General features: G+C 45.5%; 1 protein-coding gene across 5 annotated transcripts in view; it reads right to left on the bottom strand.

The window, feature by feature from the left end:
- Nucleotides 1-20,448, bottom strand: part of POLR1A (RNA polymerase I subunit A) — a 78,040-nt gene that overhangs the window by 56,411 nt on the left and 1,181 nt on the right. For 4 of the 5 annotated variants that reach the window (XM_036333916.1, XM_036333917.1, XM_036333918.1 and 1 more), the window contains exons 2-8: nt 15,694-15,898; nt 14,422-14,571; nt 8,983-9,090; nt 7,924-8,009; nt 7,693-7,796; nt 1,644-1,730; nt 193-298 (exon numbers count right to left, since the gene is read on the bottom strand). In XM_036333916.1, coding sequence (XP_036189809.1) covers nt 193-298; nt 1,644-1,730; nt 7,693-7,796; nt 7,924-8,009; nt 8,983-9,090; nt 14,422-14,571; nt 15,694-15,898 — 846 coding nt within the window. Of the gene's footprint in view, nt 1-192; nt 299-1,643; nt 1,731-3,844; nt 4,005-7,692; nt 7,797-7,923; nt 8,010-8,982; nt 9,091-14,421; nt 14,572-15,693; nt 15,899-20,448 lie in introns of those variants that run through there. The other variant, XM_036333919.1, reaches the window with a different exon arrangement.

Genomic DNA, 20,448 nt, shown 5'->3' with positions numbered 1-20,448 from the left:
CACACTCAGGACAACCAATATTCCCACCGCATTCAGGACAAATAGGAGGAAATCCTCCCACCACCTGCCGCCTGGAAGCAAAACTGCTGTTCTATTTCTCAGTGCCCGCCACCCCTCCATCCTCTCCCGAGGCCATCATTCAGTTACCCAGTGCACCCTCTCCAGGTGAAATAGTCAATTAAAGGGCATCACCTTGAGGGTGGCACCACCAAGAAATCCAGGAAGAACATAGTGGGGTTGAATCTAGACTCCATGTCAACATCTTCCAGTCCCGAAAAAAGGAAATTCAGAAAGAATCCTGTGTTTGAAATGAACCAAAAAAGATCATTTAAATCTATGTTGGAACATGGATGTATAAAATGTTTTACTAATTGAACTAAAAAACACAACCCACCAGAATATAGGACAATCTCTCTATATGTAAAAGCCTAAGTGACCAGCCGACTGGCCAGCAACTATGATGCACTATGATCAGTAGGGGGGCAGACACTCAACGCAGGAACTGCCGTGCAGCAGCAACTTTGCAGAGTGCCCTCTCACACTCCAGGAGCCCTCGGGGGATGTGGGACTGCCAGTTTTGGTCTGATCCCCACAGGCCAGGCCGAGGTACCTCACCTGCCAGAGGGACCCTGCTCACTCTGCAGACGCCCTTTGAGCCCTGGTGCCGGTGTGGAGGGACCGTGGGAGGTTGGCTCCAGGGCGTGTCTGGCCAGTCTCACCCAGTCCTGCCCTGCCGGCCACCCTCTAATTAATTTCCTATCAATGTGCACAAATCTGTACACCGGGCCTCTAGTGTAAAATAAACTCACATTTTTCTTTATAAAACTGAGCAAAAAATAGCCTCTGGGTGTTGAGAGCCTGCACACAGATGTGACTACGGGGACAGCAGTGCTTAGCTCAGGGTTGAGATGGGAAAAAAGACTGCTTGTCTCAGACTTACACACACATACACAATTACTTGGTGTTTGTCAGACACATATTTGAAATATGGAAAGAAAAAAAATGAAACCAAAAAAGTTAGCCTTAAAAATCAAAACAAAAACCCTGCACACTGATGCTCCAAGAGGGCTCTTCTGTGGATTCAAAGCTAATAGTCCAATGACCTTAAAGGAAACGCAGGGAGAATGAACAGCATGCGCCAGGGCTGCCACGTACACGACCACGGGACCCTGAGTGCTCTTTCCCTGCCACTGACAAAGCTCAGCACCAGCTTCATCGTGAAGTGCTTATCCTCACACAATGGTTCCACCAGTGTCCCAGGACACTCTCTCAGGGGGTGGGTGACAGGAGGGCGTGGGTATACTGCACAGACTCTGTTATACACTCAAAAGGGAAGGAAGGATTTTCCTTTCTGTAGGGAATTAAGATATAACAATCCTAACTAAAACTACATATTGAAGTTCATGTTTTGATTCTCAGATGGAATGTCCACAGAGACCTCACAGATGGAGGTAAAGGCCTCCTCCTTTCCATAATGCATCAGTGACAATGACCTGAAGGCTGACCCAAACCTATGCACTGATTTCAGGAGAGAGCTACAATAGCCACAACTCTGAAAAGACGAGAGTAACAAGACAGGGTAATGAGGCCAGGGAATCAAAGCCGGGAGGAGATAAAGCGTATCCTCTAGGCGGGAGCAGCACCTTCATTCTTCCAAAGGGCGCTGAGGTGCTCCCGTGCGCCGGTGGGTGTTAGGTACCCTCGTTTTCCCATTTGCGCTTCGTCAATTCCTGGAGCAGAGGAGGGGATCAAGGCACAAGTCAGTATCAGGCACTCCTTTGGCACTGGGATTTATCAATTCTTTCCCCCATCCTGCCAAGCCTGCAATTTGATCATAAAAACTCGAGGACAGCATAGACCCAGCTCTGAGTATTTTCCCCTCTTGATCTAATTTTTAAAGTCACGAAAACAATGTAACTTTTATAAAATCAATAGAGAAGAAAAAAACCACCCACCATCCCATCACAGTCCATTATGTCACTATTATCACTTTATGTATCCCTCTCCATGCCTCGGTTTAAGCAATGTGTTAGATCCCTGTCATGTGAGCCATGGACTTACTCTTATACTTGGCTCTTGTGAGCATATTTCCTGGCCATAATTTTTAATGGCTGCAAGAGAATCTGCTCAGAGGATGTTTTCCGAAGTGATTTCACCATACTCTTATAGTTGGACATGTGGGTTGATCCCAGTTTTTTACTATTGTAAGTAACATTCTGATTTTTTTTTTTTAAAAAACCTGTATGCACATTGCCTTTACAATAAACATTCACTGAAACAGAATTATAGGTAAGTGGACATGAACATTTTTTTAAAAGTTGTCGATTCCTTTTTAAAGAAAATATGTTTTTATTGATTTCAGAGAGGAGGGGAGAAAGAAAGAGATAGAAGCATCAATGATGAGAAAGACTCATCGGTTGGCTGCCTCCTGCACGCCCCCTATTGGGGATGGAGCCCGCAACCTGGGCATATGCCCTGACCAGGAATCGAGCCATGACCTCGATGGATCGATGGATCCGTGCTCAATGACCAAGCCACACCAGCTGGGCATGCACATTTTTATGGGTACACGTATACTCCATTTCTTCTTACGTATATCAAAGTCTAGGACAGCATAGTCACAGCTCTGAATATTTTTCCCCTATGTGAGGAATAGATTGGTTTTGGTTTCTCAGTTCAAGCAAAATCACTCTGGAATACTATCAGCTATACCCAGGGTGGGTCAGAAAATCAGACCTGGGCTGCCACTCAGGAGGTCAGACTCCAGGCACTTAGATGGTTAACAAAGACATAAGTAATGTGAGCGTCTAGGTTTAAAACTATCAACTTCTTCCAGGACACACTCATGGAAATTAAATATTGCTCCATCTTCCCTTTTTTTTTTTTTTAAATATATTTTATTGATTTTTTACAGAGAGGAAGGGAGAGAGATAGAGAGTTAGAAACATCGATGAGAGAGAAACATCGATCAGCTGCCTCCTGCACATCTCCTACTGGGGATGTGCCCGCAACCCTGGCACATGCCCTCAACCGGAATCGAACCCGGGACCCTTCAGTCCGCAGGCCGACGCTCTATCCACTGAGCCAAACCGGTTTCGGCGCCATCTTCCCTTTTTATGTACTCACCAGGGCAGGAACCCCATCTTGTCTGTTCCTAGCACCCGACACAGTGCCCAGTACATTGTGTCAGATACTAAACAGTCACTGGCCTGAATGCACATGTTCAAGATATGCTAAGATAATCTATATTTAAAAACCTCACTCCTTTGCCTCTTTCTATAGTTGTAAAATCCAGCTTCATTCCACCTCCAATTCTCCGATTAGTTTCTTGACCATCCACAAGTATGTTATCACTAGTTCTTTTTTAAATGTTTTTTTAATTGATATCAAAGACAGGAAAGGGAGAGATAGATAAAAACATCAATAATGAGAATCATCGACCGGCTGCCTCCTACACCCCTCCAGCCCCCCTACTGAGGATCCAGCCCGCAACCCAGGCATGTGCCCCGACCGGGAATCGAACAGTGACCTCCTGGTTCATAGGTCGATGCTCAAACACTGAACCACAATGGCTGGGCTGTTACCACAAGTTATTAGAGAAATCTGTAACTTGAATAATAATGGATATAATTTAGTTAACTATTCTCTATTAATAGGCATTTAAGCCATTTCCAATTTTAACTACTTAAGCAGCACTGTGGGTATTCTTAGGACAAAGTCATAGAAGCAGAATTGCTGGGTGAAGGAGTCTACATTTAACATTTTGATTCCTATAAGAGCAAAACATTTCAACCAGTTAATGTAACTGGAAGGGAGTGGGGGTATGAAACAAAAAGGCACTGACCTTCAGGAATAACCAAAGCATCGTACGTTCAGAAGGAAAAAAGAGGACCCTATTAACCTAAGGAACAACTTTGTGGGCACTTCTGGGAACAACTCTCTGCGCGTTCTTTCTTCCTCAACAGGCTTGAAGGGCTGAGGAAGACCAGCTGAAGCTGCAGTCTCTCTAGGCATGGAGTGCCCTCCCTCCCGCCCCTCCGCCTTTAACAGACGACAGTTGTTCAATCACAGGATTCGAAGCAGAAGAGACCTTCAGGAAGCTACCACCTCGCATGGGCTGCACCCTTCCGTGCAGCCTGCCAGAATGAATGCTGCCTTGATGGGAGTTGGAACATCGCTGATGTGTTTCATTCAGCTCTGAGAGCTGCCATGGGAGTGCTAAAGGGAGCTGGGAGGTTATATAACTTGGGGAAGACTCCATCACAGTGGTGGAGTGTCTTGGCTGTGAGAATTCTCATTTAAAAATGCTAATGTGGCTCTGGCCGGCTGGCTTGGTTTGTTGGAGCATCATCCTGTACACCAAAAAGGTTGCAGGTTCAATTCCCACTCAGGGTAGCTACCTAGGTTGTGGGTTCAATCCCGGGTCAGGGCATGTGTGGGAAGCAGCCAATTGATGTTTCTCTTCCCCCCGCCCAACCCACCCCCCCTTCTCCCTTCCTCTCTAAAATCTAGAAACATATCCTTGGGTGAGGTTTTAAAAAATAACTGAAAAAACACGAATAACAAAACAATAAAATAAAAATGCTAAGGTGCACTGGGGGGCTCGAGGTGCACTCTGTGTGTGTAGCACTTCACAAGCTATGGCTCTCCTCATGGGTGACTTGTTTGTGGGGACAACTGAGGCACAGTCACTGCTTGGCTCCCTTCGGTATCAGGAATGCGGCCAGAGCCTAACTCCACATCACCTGCTCTGGAGTCACTGACCTGTGCCCGGTAGCCTCCTCTGAGAGCGGAGACCACGTGGTCAGGTCTCTACCTGGCACCATGCTCAACCACAAGCATGTTTCATGAGGCGGAGAGCCCAAAAAGCAAACGTCTGTTAAATGCTAAAACCCAACCTAGAACCATGGAAGACAACTGCTGACTCAATTGTAATGCAGACTTTTGTTTGGCATCATCGTATTCTCATAGTTGTAGTGAGAGATTACTTCAAGGGATGGATTTGACAAAGACACTGAAAGGTTACTTATCTGCTAGACAGATATTTGCTCCAGAGAAACAGTTATCTTCTAGAATTCTGACCATCTTTGTTCTCAACCTGTGAACATTTTCTTTTTTTTTTTTTTTTTTTTTTTTTTAAATATATTTTATTGATTTTCCACAGAGAGGAAGGGAGAGAGATAGAGAGTTAGAAACATCGATGAGAGAGAAACATCGACCAGCTGCCTCCTGCACATCCCCCACTGGGGACGTGCCCGCAACCCAGGTACATGCCCTTGACCGGAATCGAACCTGGGACCTCTCAGTCCGCAGGCCGACGCTCTATCCACTGAGCCAAACCGGTTTCGGCGTGTGAACATTTTCTAAGGCACCCTAAGGAACAGAGCAGCAGTTCCCAGCCATAAAAATTATTTTAAGGGCTATTTATAGGTAAGTGCAGAAAAATCTACCCTGTGGTTAACTATAAACCATTAAACAAAATTAAACAGGCTTTTAAAATGCAGTGTGGTATCCTGGGTTGAATCCTGGAACATAAAAAGAACATTACTGGAGAAATTCAAATAAAGCCGGTAGTTCATTAACAGCAGTGCACCAATGCTAATTTCTTAGTTTTGACAGGTGCACCATGGCGATCTAAGATGCTGCATTAGGGCAAACTGAGTAAAGAGTACATGGGAACTCTCTGTACTATCTCTGCAACCCTTCTGCAAGTCTAAAACTAGTCTAAAGTAAAAGGTTTTTTAAAAAGTAATAAGCGAGCCCTAACCAGTTTGGCTCAGTGGATAGAGCGCTGGCCTGCGGACTCAAGGGTCCCAGGTTCGATTCCGGTCAAGGGCATGTACCTTGGTTGTAGGCACATCCCCGGTAGGAGGTGTCCAGGAGGCAGCTGATCGATGTTTCTCTCTCATCGATGTTTCTAACTCTCTATCCCTCTCCCTTCCTCTCTGTAAAAAATCAATAAAATATATTTTTTTAAAAAAAAGTAATAAGCGAGTTTGTTACTGCTATGGTCTGAATGTTTGTGTCCCCCAAATTACAGGTGTTGAAATCCTAACTGACAAGGTGAAGGTGTCAGGAGCCTTTGAGGATGATTAGGTCATGAGGACGAACGCTCATGAATGGGACTGGTGCCCTTATAAAGACCCAGAGAGCTCCACTGCCGCTTTCTGCCATGTGGGGTTACAGGGAGAGGTGACTGTCAATGAGGAAGGGGCCCTCACTGGACACTGGATTCGCCAGCACCCACCTTGGATTTCCCAGCCTCCAGAACCATGAGCAACAAAGGCCTGGGTTTATGAGCACCCAGTCTCCGGTGTGTTGTTTCAGCAGCCTGGACAGACTACGTTATTTACTCCCGCCTCGCCAGAATCCTCCAATGTAAAAGACAGGCCATGCATCTCGGGGAAGAGACTTCCTTCCCTGCCTCTTCCACATTCTCAAGCTCTGCAATGAAGGTTAGTCACCATATGCTGTGGACTTCCACATATGAACTTTCCTAAATTCTGGGCAAGAGGTTTTGTTACGGCCACTATAGAGAGTTGGAAACAAAAGCTCCCAGAAGTGGCCTTCTCTAATAAGGCTACTGAACTGCTAGACCTACTCCCAATCAGTAGCAGAGGAGGAGTCAAGCAAGGTCAAGCTCTTCCCACCCTGGCACACTGACCTACAATAAAGGTGAACAATGAACATCTGCAGAGCACATACTGCATAGCAGGCTCAGGGCTCAGCACTTCCAATGGGATACCTTCAGTGGTTCTCAACCTTCCTAATACCGCGACCATTTAATACAGTTCCTCATGTTGTGGTGACCCCCAACCATAAAATTATTTTCGTTGCTACTTCATAACTGTAATTTTGCTACTGTTATGAATCGTCATGTAAATATCTGATATGCAGGATGTATTTTCACTGTTCGCAATCCACAGGTTGAGAACCGCTGCTTCTTCACCACTTCAAAATACAAAACAAACCTACAACTAACAAAAATACAAAAGCAGGAGGACTAAGTCAGTCTCTAAGCATTTTCCTCAAGGACCCCAAGGGTGGAACCGAGCTGAGGAGACACTACCCAGGAATTTATGGGCCCCCAGGAGCCGCCTGCAGGAGATACTAATGGTCTCTGACCTCCCCCGTGTTTGTTTTTTTAATATATTTTTATTGATTTTTTTTTTTTTACAGAGGAAGGGAGAGGGATAGAGAGCCAGAAACATCAATGAGAGAGAAACATTGATCAGCTGCCTCCTGCACACTCTCCACTGGGGATGTGCCCGCAACCAAGACACATGCCCTTCACAGGAATCAAACCTGGGACCCTTGAGTCTGCAGGCCGACGCTCTATCCACTGAGCCAAACCAGTCAGGGCTCCCCCGTGTTTCTTAAAAATTCACCTACATTATACATTTTACTTCAAAATAAATCCACACTTTTTGGACAATCAAATGGTTCTAAATATTTGCCAAGTATATATCTCTTAACTCCCTCCTTCAGAAAATGACCACCTGAAGCAAGAGGTGCCTTGTTCAGCCCTCAAAATGCAGCCCAGCCCGTCAGCTGTGCGAGAGGCCAGGATCCCCTCCGCCACCGGCTCACCAGGCACGCATCACAGAGGACCGCTGTTCCCAAGGTCTGGGACACACCAACGGCCACGTGTGAGGAACATGGCCAAGGGCCGCCCAGGGCCCAGCTGCTTACCTGGCGGCTCTGTGTCCGTCTGGCCAGCTTTCTTGTGCACCACGGCTGGATACGTGACGGTCAGTTTGCTGTTGTGCTCCTTTCGGACAACTGCCCGCCCGGTCCTAGACAAGAGGACAGCTGTGACTGAGGAGAGGAGGAACCCACCAGGACATTTACTGACAGCTGTGAGCGACCGGCCAGAGACCTCCCGCTGGAGGGAAAGGGACCAGCCAGCACCCCGAGACTCACTTGCAGTGGGGACACCGCTTAGCAGCCATGTGTGTCCTCCAGAAGCAAGAGATGAGCTTGCTCTTGCTCTCACACACATTCTTCACCTGTTGAAGAGAAAGAAGCTCAGGGTGCCATTGGAAGAGAACCCACTATGTATCCAGTGATTTTTACCTTTTTTGAAAAACCAGAGGAAGCCACCTTCCTAAACAAAAATTTCCACAGAACCCTAATACAGCCAAGCCCTGCCAATCACTGAGCGGCTCCTTTCCTTATCGTTCCTCATTTCTAATACGTGACTAAGAGGAGAAACAGCCTCACTCGCTGTCACTAGATAGAGACATGATGAATGCAGTGGGGGGCTTGCACAAAGTACTTCATAGACGCTGGGTTCCCTTTAATTTAAAATAAACCGCTTTGAAATAAAGAAATAAAATGTTTGAAAATAAAAATAAAAGACATAAACCTCTTTGGAGGCAGGTGGTGCACCTCCCTGCTCCCTCCTGGGCGGGACCTCAGGGATCTGAGAAAAGTACATCCAGTGAAGCTACATGAGTGGCTCTGAGCCTGGCTGCAAATGAGAGCCACTCGGGCCCTCCCCCGACCACTTCAATCGGAATGTCTGGTGTGAAACTGGGCATGAGGTGAGTCAGGTTTCAAGTTAGCCCTGCAGGCTGATTATTGACATCACTCATTCACTGAACAAATTTAACACTGACATAGATGCTATGGGGGAACAGGGAGGAGGTGGGATCAGTGCTCACAGGAGTTTACGGTGCTACAGGGAAAAAGAAGAAAGGAACATGGACCTCATTCTCAAAGTGAGACTGCAAGCCAGAACCTTGCTGGACGCCGTGCCTACACTACCTAATTTCACCTAATCTTCTCCTCAGTCCTGTAGGCAGGCATCAAATATGAGGACACAGTGGCTCAGGAATAGTTACGCAATTTGTAGGGCCACAGGCGTCATAAGGGGCAGAGCTGGGATTCAAACCCAGGTCAATCATGGGAAACCGAATGTGTGCGTAAGTGACAGGGCTAAGAACCGAGTGTTCCGGGAGGAAAGAAGGGATAACGCACATGCGAGCCCTGGGATCCCAGGAGGTTGTTCTGTACAATTTCACGTGTATATTGTTCTAATTCTTCCTGGATTTCAAAAGCAGTAGGATCAGCATTTTCTTCCAGAAACTGAAAAACAAAGAGAAAACCCGTATTATCAAAGCAAAGTCTATACGATGAGCAGCCTCACAGGGGAGTTCGGTTTGAGAGCAGAGACAGACACCTCATGGCTGCTGTGTTGCATTCTCAAAACAGTGAGGCTGTTCAGATAAAATCAAAGAAGAATAGCTGCTTCCAATAATGGCGGGCTACATTATTCATTCCTAACCTAAAACTGAAAGAACCAGGACAGGATAAAATATGTTTCTATTATATGGACAGTGAGGAGGACCCAGACCTAACTGGAGGGAAAACAGGAGTCCAGGTCCAGGAGCCCGGGGCCCAGCTGCTCGATGGGGGGCTGCAGCACGCAGGGCTCCAGGGCAACCCTCAGTGCAGTTACGTCCAGCTGGGGAGGATCCCGACAGACTTCCATGGTGCTCTCTGGAGCTATGAGACATGGCAGCACTGGCCTGGGGCACATTTTCCTATTCAGGAATTTTAAACTTTTCATTTTGGAGGCCTCAAATAATGGATGGGACAGAAATCAAAGCCCGGAGTTAGTTCCACGACAGGAATCTAACAGGGTACCTTCCCTCCCATATCCTACCCCACAAACACAGGAAGCTGGGAACCTCAGGGGCTGTGCCCTCGGGAACTAAACTGGCCCTCGAACAGGACCTCGTGAATTGCAATCACCGGGCAGTCCCGCGAGCCATCAGCTTTGAACCCAGACTATGATGGTCCTGGGCCACCGAGCAGATGGCAGAAGCCTCTCTGGAGGAAGGCAGCGGCATCCGAGGCCTCCACTTATTTCTACAAAGAATTCTTTAAGTACAATGACAAACTGTCAAAAATGAGGACACCGGACAGGGGAAAGAGAGGGCGCTTCTGGGAACAGGGACAATAGCCTGACGTTGAAGGTGAGCGTATGAGTGGTGCTTACTTTTAACTATTTGTTGGATTTTATGTATGATTAATGCATTTCTGTGGGTATATCTTACAAAAAATTTTTCTTAAGGTAGGCATCATGAATAATTTTATGCCAATAATTTTGAAACTTTAGATAAAATGGACAAGTTCCTAGAAAATATAACCTACTCTGAATAAAGATTTAAGAAAATCTCTCTCTCCTCTCTCTCTTTTGAACCAGTTTGATTCGGAATTAATTTTTTAATTCTTTTCCCTGGAAACTTTATAAAAGTGGAAATGTCGATTGCGTCATTAGGTAGCATTGCTGATGGCAAAAATGACCTCTAGTGCTCAGACTGTATCTGAACTGGGAAGACTATGAATGAATTATAAACACCACAGCTCTGAGCTTCCCTGGTGCTAATGAGGCATGTCCTTGAGAGTCTCTGGAAGCTGGGCCACGGAGCTGTCACAAAAGATACTGATTCCTACTCGGGGTGTGGGGCTCCTGGGCCAGGGTGGCTCCCAGGTCCCCTGGTGTAATCGAGTCCTTTTGCTCTTGAACTTGGAGAGCCAAAGAAGACTAGACTTAGCCAGCTGTGAGAGCACCCACTGAAGAGAGACCGTCTGGCAGCACCCTGCTGGTGCAGGGTCGCCAATCTTACATGAACTCTTTCAGGAGAGAAAAGAGAATTCCCACCTTATTTCACGAGGCCAACATAACCTATATAACCAAACTCAAAAGGACAACCTGAGAAAGGAAAGCTACAAAGCAATGACATGATCACAGATGCAAAATCCTAAGCAAAACATTAGGAATTCAAATCTAGCAACGCATTAAAAAGGCAAATTATCGCCGAAACCGGTTTGGCTCAGTGGATAGAGCGTCGGCCTGCAGACTGAAAGGTCCCAGGTTCGATTCCGGTCAGGGGCATGTACCTGGGTTGCGGGCATATCCCCAGTAGGAGATGTGCAGGAGGCAGCTGATCGATGTTTCTCTCTCATCGATGTTTCTAACTATCTCTCTCCCTTCCTCTCTGTAAAAAATCAATAAAATATATTAAAAAAAAAAAAAGGCAAATTATCGAGAACAAGGAATCCCAGGAATCCAAGGTTAGTTTAATATGAAAAAAGAATTGAGTATTTCACCATGTGACCTTGAGAAAAATTATCTGAAACTTTCAGTAGGTACAGAAAAAGTATTTGATAAAATTCAGCATTCAGCCATCTTAGCAAAATAGGAATAGAAAAGTTTCTTTAATCTGATAACAAAAAAAAACTATAAAAGTTCAGCCAATATTATACTTACTGGTGAAATGTTTCCCCATTTGTTTGTTTTAATATAATTTGTTTTTATACTGACACAATCTCACACTCACAGGAAATTGCAAGTACACAGAACAACCTTTTTCCTTGAACCATTGAGAGTAAGTTGCTGCCCACATACTTGAGTGAACATTTTTCTACAAACAAGGACGCTCTCTAATATGACAATACAATAATAAAAAACCGTAAATTGACATTAATAAATTACTACCACCTAATCCTCAGACACCATTCAAGTTTTGCCAATTCTCTAGTAATATTCAGAAACAGCCAATTCAGAGCCACCTGTTGCATTTGCTTGTCATGTCTCCTGCGTCTTCCTCAGGCACCTAGTCTAACTTTAAAGACATTAACACTGTGAAGTGCTGGGGTCCCACCCCAGCAGGTCCAGGGGTCCCCAAAGGTGTGGACGGAGTCGGCGAAGAAGGAATGACACAGAGGCAGCGTTCAGTTGATCAGCATGGTTGGGTTCTCTTGCCTGGTTCTATTGCCAGGTTCTGTAGTTTCTCCAGCCAGGTTCTGTAGCCAGGTTCTGTCCAAGATCTTTTGCCATGTTCTCTCACTAGGTTCTGTCTCTAGGTTGTGTGGCCAGTTTCTGTCCAGGATCTTTTGCCATGTTCTCTCCAGCGAAGTTCTTCTGTCTCTAGGTTCTGTGTAGGTTCTGTGTCTAGGTTCTGTGTCCTGTTGTCTTGTTACATCTGTATTTATACCAGTTGATTCCAATCCTATCAATCTCTATTCCAAAGGTTAGGGCATTTCTTATCTCCATTCCAGGGAGTAAAGATTATGTAGCTTAAGCATGACTGTTCGTAGTTAAAGTGATTAATTACCCGCCTGGCACTTAGTTAAGGGGTTTTATTCCCTCCCTAACTTCAGGGGAAAATCCCTACCTGGGGAAACAACCTTTCTCAGAGAGGTGACCTTGGTTAAAACACATAGTGCCAAGAAGGTGAGCAAACATATTAAGAACAGTATGCCATATATGCCAGGTCCCTTGAAACAGCAAGGATGGACTGACCGGCTCCCGGCAGTGAAGAACTAAAGGTGAGTGAAACCTGGGTGTCTGCTGGCTCCTTGAGATCAGATTCAGCTTGTGCCTCCCTGGCAGGGAGATTCAGAAGCAGTGGACGCTCTGCTCTTCTCACTACATCTCACTATCAGGTGGGGCATGATTTCAGTTTGCTGCACGGGGTGATGTTCACTTCGACCACTTGCATAAGGAGATGACGGCCAGAGTTCTCACTGTAAAGTTACCGTTTCCCCCCATTTGTAATTAATGAAGATTATTTGTGTGGGGGGAGTACTTTCAAACTGTATAAGTAGCCTGTTATTTATACTTTCAGTTCATTCATTCATTTATATCAGGATGAACTCATGGATTTCATGGATTCTTACTTTATACATTGGGTTATAATAGTTCCTATCATCATTTACTTTGATACTCAAAAACTGTTCTAGATTTGGGCAGTGTGAGCTAAGATAGCTCCTGTGTCATTCTGACGTGTCCCCTTCATTCTTTGAGGACCGACTTGCTCTCTGGCACATGATATTCCAGGTTCACCTTGCACTTTCTGCATCAGCCCTAGAATCAGCCACTTATCCAAAAAGCCCTTTCAGTGAAGAATGGCATTTAGAAGCCAAGACATAGGCACTAGGTGTGTCCACTGCTATCAGCACTCCAAGGCCCTCCCAGGGACAGACCTGGGAATATATGTGCACATGCACACACACCCTTCACACTCATTCTTTAATTCCATTCCAACACTACAGGATTAACTCTGGGTCTTCTCTCATTCACATATTTGCAACTTCCCCCTCTGGTAGCGTGAAATCTGGCCGTCATTATCCTTACTGTATGTACTTAATTTGATCACTCCACCTCCCTGTATGTAACCACTCTCCCATCACTCCCGCCACCTACTCCCATGCATGACCCCCTCTCACCCAACTTGGGCTCCCATCCCGCTCCAGGCCACCCTCCTATGAACCCCCTCCTCACGCTCTTTGGGCTCCCATACACCACACTGGACCATCCCGCAGGGCACCCTCTTACCTGATTTGGATGCCCACCTCCCATGCTGAGCTTTTACCCTAAATGAACACTCTCCTCATGCTATTTGAACTCTGACATTCCAGGTTGGGCTGCACACACATGCAGGGATGCCCTCCCCTTGATGTTTTTCTCACCTTGGTTGGCCTGACAACCTACGCCCGGCCACACCTCTGTGTAGAAGCCTGTGTGCTCTGCCCACTTAAGGTCTGAAGGGACGGGGAAGAGGAAAGGTGAAAGGTTTTCCTTTGAGGGAAGAAAAAAGACGAGGATGCATGCTACCCCTTCAACACAATACTGTAGATCCTAGCCACCAAAATAAGGTAAGAAAAAGAAAAAGACATGTAAGGATTGGTAAGAAATAAAATTGCTTTGCTATTCACAGGTGATGAAAAGAATATACAGATAAAATATCAGAACTGATGAGATGCTTTTGCCCGGCTGTTTCATACAAAAATCAATATACAACAATGAATAAGATTTTGATCCACAAACAGAAAATGAATTTTAAACAAGGTATTTATAATAGCACCAGAAAATCTGAAGCAATCATTAGTCACAAAGAAAACAAGGTCTGTTCACCACCTTACCTACGTAATCCAACTAAGCATCACCAATAGAACAATGTGACAGCAGGTGCCTCTAAAATGATGCAACACAAAGTGTCCTGTACTGTGTAGGTGGTATTCTTACCAAAACATGAATCTAATGAGGAAATAATCAGACAAATCCAGGATGTGAGAAATCCTACAAAGTGTTAATGTCTTCAAAAAAAGTCAGTATCATAAAAAACAAATTTCTATATTAAAACAGCCTGCATTAAAAGAGACCAAAGAGATGTAACATTCAGAGCAATATATGAACCGTGATTGGATCCTGGGTCCAGGAGAAAAAAAAGCTCCTGGGTAAATGTATTTCTATGTTGTTTTTATTAATGTTCCTCCAATTACTCTACGGTTTCCTGTTTTCACACCTAGTGATTGGTATCCAGTCACAAGATATAAGGAGGGACAACAAACAGCCTTTGTTCCCACTGGTGGCTTGCCTGATTTCCGCGAGAGCCAGGCACCTACCCTGTTCAGAATTCTCTCCAGCTCGTACACAGCCTGAAGGGCTCCGACCTCCAGAACTCGCAGCTGGCAGATGAGGAGGTGAATCACAGCCCGCGGGCAGGTCAGCATGTGGCAGTTCAGACAGGAGCCCCTGAGCAGCAGGTAGAGTTTCTGAAGGAAGGAATAAAAAGCAGCAGGACATTAGTAGTAGTTCCGGGTGATTTTCAATGTCCTTCCAATTTTTGTTTTTATGGAGTCAGTTTATTCACGTAAGAATTCCACTTCCCCAGTATACCTACAAGGCCTTCGTGACTTTAAGAACTAGATAAACATTCCTCCACATTTTCTATATGATTTCATTTTAAACCATTAAAATTTGAAATTTATTTTGGGTCTGAGGTAGGGAACTACCTTTATTTATCTAAGTACTGAATACTACAGTTAGTCAAATATCTGGTATTTAACTAAAACAATTCTCTTTCCTTGATACGATCAACAGACAAAAATCATGTCCATGTACGCTCATCTGTATAGTATAAAGCAAATCCTGGGAGCTAGGTTAACCGTATGGAGTGCTGAAATGCACCAGTAGGACTCCAGACAGGAGCTCCATTCTTAGCGCACTTGGGTCTTCTGGGGCTTTGCTCCTCCTGCCACCAAACAGAGCCTATAAGCTCACCTAAGAGCTCAGGGCCTGGAGAACCCCAAAGGACCCCCAAGTGTCAGGGTGGCTCTGCCTAGGTTTCTAATGGGTGTCAAGCCGCTGAAACGAAAGGTGCAGGGGATGGCCCTAGCCGGTTTGGCTCAGTATAGATAGAGTGTCGGCCTGCAGAATGAAGAGTCCCAGGTTCGAGTCCAGTCAAGGGCACATGCCCGGGTTGCAAGCTTGATCTCCAGCATGGGGTGTGCAGGAGGCAGCCAATCAATGATTCTCATCATTGAAGTTTCTATCTCTCTCTCCCTCTCCCTTCCTCTCTGAAACCAATAAAAATATATATTAAAAAAAAAAAGTGCAGGGGATGGATGAATGCTCTCTTCCCCTCCTGTGAACAGACCCAAGCTGTGGTTCTTCTAAACTGGAATCAAACAGGTACACTTAGGTAGGGCTAGAGGCCAAGCTGAATTCCTGGATTTGGCTCCTCAAGGTTTAAAATTTCACGGTAAAGAGCACTTTAGCTCAAAGTGTCCGGAGCTAACCTCCTCAGACCCCTCCTGTGGGGAGAAGGGTGGCCTCACAAATCCCTCCAGCAGCCCTGAGACCCACACATGCAGGGAGGCCTGGGCAGAACGTACGTCGAAGAGGAGAGGATTGTACACGGTGAGCGGGAGCTCGATGTGGCCCAGGTGGCCGGAGCAGTTGTTGAAGTCCTGCACGCAGGTGGAGCACACCTCTTTGGAATCCGCAGGGCCCAGAGCTAAATCGTACAGGCCGTTGACCGACGGGTTCCCCAGACTGTCCAGATACCGAGGGTTTGTAATGGATTTAACACTTAGTTTCCTAAGGAAATAAAGAAGACCAAGGGAAGACAAGTTACTCAACTTCTCGGACGTGTCCTCTTTGCCATCAAGTGAGAACTGTGTTTCCGCAGACACGCTGGCAGCCGGAGGACAGGATCTGTGCCTGCTGCGCTCCCGACTGCAGCACAGCACTTAGCAAGGAGACCACACACAATACTTACTCCATAAATACTAGTTAAATACTAGTATATGCTGAATGCGTAAGAGCAGTAAAATCACTAAAAAACAGCCTTAGTGCAAGTCTTGCACTGAGTACACCAAGCACGTCAAACTCCCGGCCCATGGGCCGCATGCCTCGTTTATTTGGCTAGTGTTAGCCTTTGAGTTTGAGATGCTTGGAGTACACTGTTTCAAAGAGTTAAGTAACTACTACATGCCAAATGCTTTAGAGGCAGCACTGACTTTAACCCCCGGAGATGGGCATCACTATACACAGTTTTTAAGGAGGAAGCAGGCTCTGGGCAGTCAGGTGATTTAACCCAAGTGACAGAGCAAGAAAGGGAGGAGGTGAGGGGACATGGGGAACAGGGAGTCAATGGACCAGACTAATTCGAAAGCTCACGTAGTAATCCTTGTATGCAGAAATAGTGAATTGAGGTACATTAAACACAAATCTGCAGAAATATAGCCTGCTTTACTAAAGATTTCATCACAGTATGTTATGTTTGGTTTAAAGGGGTTTCCCGCAGGATGCCTAACTACTTTTACCAAAACTACATTACCTTTTTTTTTTTTTTTTTAGAAAACAAAGTCATGGACAAAGAAATCATCCAAATCTCACAACCTAGAGCAGTGGTCGCCACCGGTGGTCCACAAGGTCCAAAAGGTTGGCGACCGCTGACCTAGAGAACATTCACAGACTTTTATCCTCTGGGTACATTTTTTTAAAGATGATAACTGGGATCACTTGGTTGTGCCTATTTTCATTTAGCATTGAGTGTTTTTACATCACTAAAAATTCTTTGGAAACATAATTCTGAAGAGCTGCAAAATCTTTCATTCTATGGCAATTAATATAATTCATTTAACCAAACTCTATTATAAGTAAGCTTATGACACCTATCTATGTAAAAACTTTTACATAGAATAATTCAAATTTCTATTTCCTAAAAATTAAAATCATTTCTCAGTGGAATGGATCCATGAATCTAAGAGTGCAAACCATTTTGAAGCTCTTGATATATCCGGCACCTTGCATTCCAGAAGAGGTGGACTAACGGTAGCGTCTTAGCCAGCACCAAGTTTTAGCACTTAAAAACCTTCCCAAGCCCAGCCAGCATGGCTCAGTGGATAGAGCGTTGGCCTGAAGATTCCCAGGTTCGATTCCAGCCAATGGCACATGCCCAGATTGTGGGCTCCATCCCCAGCATGGGGCATGCAGGAGGCAACCATTCAATGATTCTTTCATCACTGATGTTTCTATCTCTCTCTCCCTCTCCCTTCCTCTCTGAAATCAATAAAAATATATTTTTTAAAAATCTTTCCAAATTTAAGAGGGAGGAAAAAAAATGCTACCCAACTGTCATGTTAATTACTTTTTATTACAGTATTTCTTGAAGCTGTTTTGGTCCTGTAAGCTGTTCTGTAAGATGCCACTTCACTTCCCTGGCCTAGAGCCTACAATGATGGAACAAGAGTGGGCAGGTGGGGCCAGCACAGACCTATGCTAACTGGCAGAAGAATCAAGTCCTATGCTCTAATCGACTGGAGAATGGGTCCCCATGGGGAAGAGAGGGCCCCCTACTGACATAAACATTCCTTTTCATGAAGCCTCAATGGTGACTTTTGAGCTGAGTATAAAATGATGGTGGTGCGTCAAGAACTAAGAACAGACCCAGGAGACCCTCGCTTGCATGACTGGTATCACTGAGCGCCAAGGGAGGCCACACGGAGACCTGTTGGTGTGGCTCTTGTCTGCATGATCACTTTGCTGCAGATAAGCTAGTTACAAGAGAAATTTAATCTAACTCCGTGTTGTATGTGTGGTCTCTCACCACAAACCTGGAGCCCACTCCAACCTTGAACTAGACAACCTTGGACAAAATACTTATCTTTTTTTTCCCCCACCTAAAAATTCTTCAATGCGGCAGCTTCATTACGATGATCAGAAGATAACATGTGTAAAATACAGGGCTTGGAACAAAGTTCCTCTCTCTTGCTGGGGCAAAGGAGAAAGCCACCTAACCATGGCAGAATGGGATGGAGAGGAGGGCAACCAGCAAGGATTCCACTGACGAGAACAGAGCTTGAGACAAACACACTTGGGCTTGAGGATGACCTTCGCTGCTTCCTAGAGTCACTTTGCTCTCTGAAGCTGAATTTCCTCTCCTGTAACTGGCGACACCACCACAAATGGTGGCAGTAAGAACTGAACGTGCCAAGTGCTGAATAGACAGCTCCCTCACCCACACATGCATGTACTCGACAAATACCTATTTAGAGCTTACTAAGTGCCAGACACACTTTTGCTGGAAAACAGACAAGATTCCCTGTACTCAGGGGCCTTACATTCTATTGGAGAAAGATAGGCAGACAAAAAAACAAAATAAATAAGCATATAGTCTGTTAAATGGCAGAAAGCGGATAAAAGTAAGGCAGAAAAGAGGATGACAGGGTGGGCCAGTAATCAGGAAAGCCCACACTTCACTAAACTTGAGCAAAGGCCTGAAGGAGATGAGGGAATAAGTCATGCAGTCACCTGGGCAGAGGTCTTTATAGGAGGAGGAAGGTCCTGGGGTGGATGTGTGTCTATGGTGCTATGGGAACTGCAAGGAAGCCAGGATGGCTGGAATGGAGGCAAGTTCAGGGACCAGAATGGCCCTTCCAGGCCATTTTAAGGACTTGGCTTCTACTCCAAATGAGATGGGAAGCTATTAGAAACCAGCACAATAAAAGGTAGCATAGTTATTGAAATTTCTCAACTCCAGACACACATAAGTCTACAATGTTCATAATGGATATCGATTTGCTCATGCAGTTTCCTGTTTGAAAACTCTGCAATTACTGTTATTATTAATTCAAGCAACTTAAACACTTTTGCTTTTGGATGAAATTGTATCTATGACTGGTGATGATATAATGGGAATTTCTGGGCTAGCAACTGTTCCCAATGTTACCAGAGGTGGCACTCACCAGTTTATCCAACCAGAGCTGATGAAAAAAATGAGACACACAGGGAGCTCAAGGCTAGTGGAGGGAGACAGAAATATAAAAAAGCACAAACTGCAGCACATGGTAAAGACCTTAGAAAATGAGGTTGAGCTTAGCCTGACAGAGATACTGTCCAGGTGTCTGCGGGGATGGGGGAAGACAGACAGGAGGACATTGCATGCAGAGAAAATAAGTCTGGCGAAAGGGCCAAATGTTAAAACCTGATGGCAGGTTTTGGAATGTGCAACTCTGCACTGACCTGATCATGGCAAAACTTGTGGGCTAAGCTAAGAAAGTAGCCTCTGGCCCTAGCTGGTTTAGCTCAGCGGATAGAGTGTCAGCCTGTGGATCAGAGGGTCCCGGGTTCGATTCCGGTCAAGGGCACATGCCCGGGTTGCAGGCTTGATTTCCCAGTAGGGGGCGTGCAGGAGGCAGTCAATCAATGATTCTCATCATTGATGTTTCTATCTCTCCCTCTCCCTTCCTCTCTGAAATAAAAATATATTAAAAAGTAAATTACTGTTGTAAAAAAAAAAAAAAAAGAAAGAAAGTAACCTCTGCAAATCCGAGGGAAACGCACAGCCTCTGGGAGGTTTTGCGGGTGACGTGATCATGTGACATGACCAAGGTCTGCCTGGGGCAGCCAGGAGTGTGTGGGTTCTCGACTGGTGCAGGGATGAGTCCAAGTGATTTTGAAAGTACATCTATGACAGTGAAACAAGGAAGGGCTTAGGAGAGAAGCAGCAACAGGAGAGAGCGTAGGCAGCGCTGCTTTGGCTTTTTAAAAACACTCTAGGAAAGAAGTGAGCCACATGGGCTGTGTGACCTCGCTGAGAAGTAAAAGTCACAGTGACATCAGTGAGTGGGGCTGCTGTTAGCTCACTGGACAGTCAGAGAAAAAGGGGGCCTCGGAGACAGGTTCAGGGGAGAAGCCCGGGGACGAGCCGCTGCCTGCTGCTCCCCTGGTTGCAAATTTTCTGGGGACCCTAAAGAGTTTAGGAGAGAGCAGAGATACAAGCCTAAGGGAGAAAGGCGTGCTCAGAGGGCCTGCTGGGTCCTCTGTCTTGAGGCTTTTTATCTTTCTTTAGCCAGTGGAAATCCTAGGGGAGGTCTCAGGAGGGAGTCTCAATAGAATACTCATCAGCTTTCCAGGCGTGTCCTTCAATATGTTGATTCATCAGAATGTGCTATAGAGGGGCCAGGGTTATTTTCTGGTCAGGTTTTTTGTTGTTGATAGTTTCATTTCTAAAAAACATCATGGAAGAGGGGCACAGATCTAGTGGGTATGCCCCAGGAAGGTCTGGAATGTGCAAACCATTTGCTCCTAAGTATACTCGGTCAAGGAAGATAAAACCTGGTGATTCCTTAGCTAGCTGTAAA

The sequence above is a fragment of the Myotis myotis genome, unplaced genomic scaffold (genome assembly GCF_014108235.1).
Source record: "Myotis myotis isolate mMyoMyo1 unplaced genomic scaffold, mMyoMyo1.p scaffold_m19_p_14, whole genome shotgun sequence".
Taxonomy (NCBI): domain Eukaryota; kingdom Metazoa; phylum Chordata; class Mammalia; order Chiroptera; family Vespertilionidae; genus Myotis; species Myotis myotis.
This window is presented reverse-complemented; position numbering and strand designations above follow the sequence as displayed.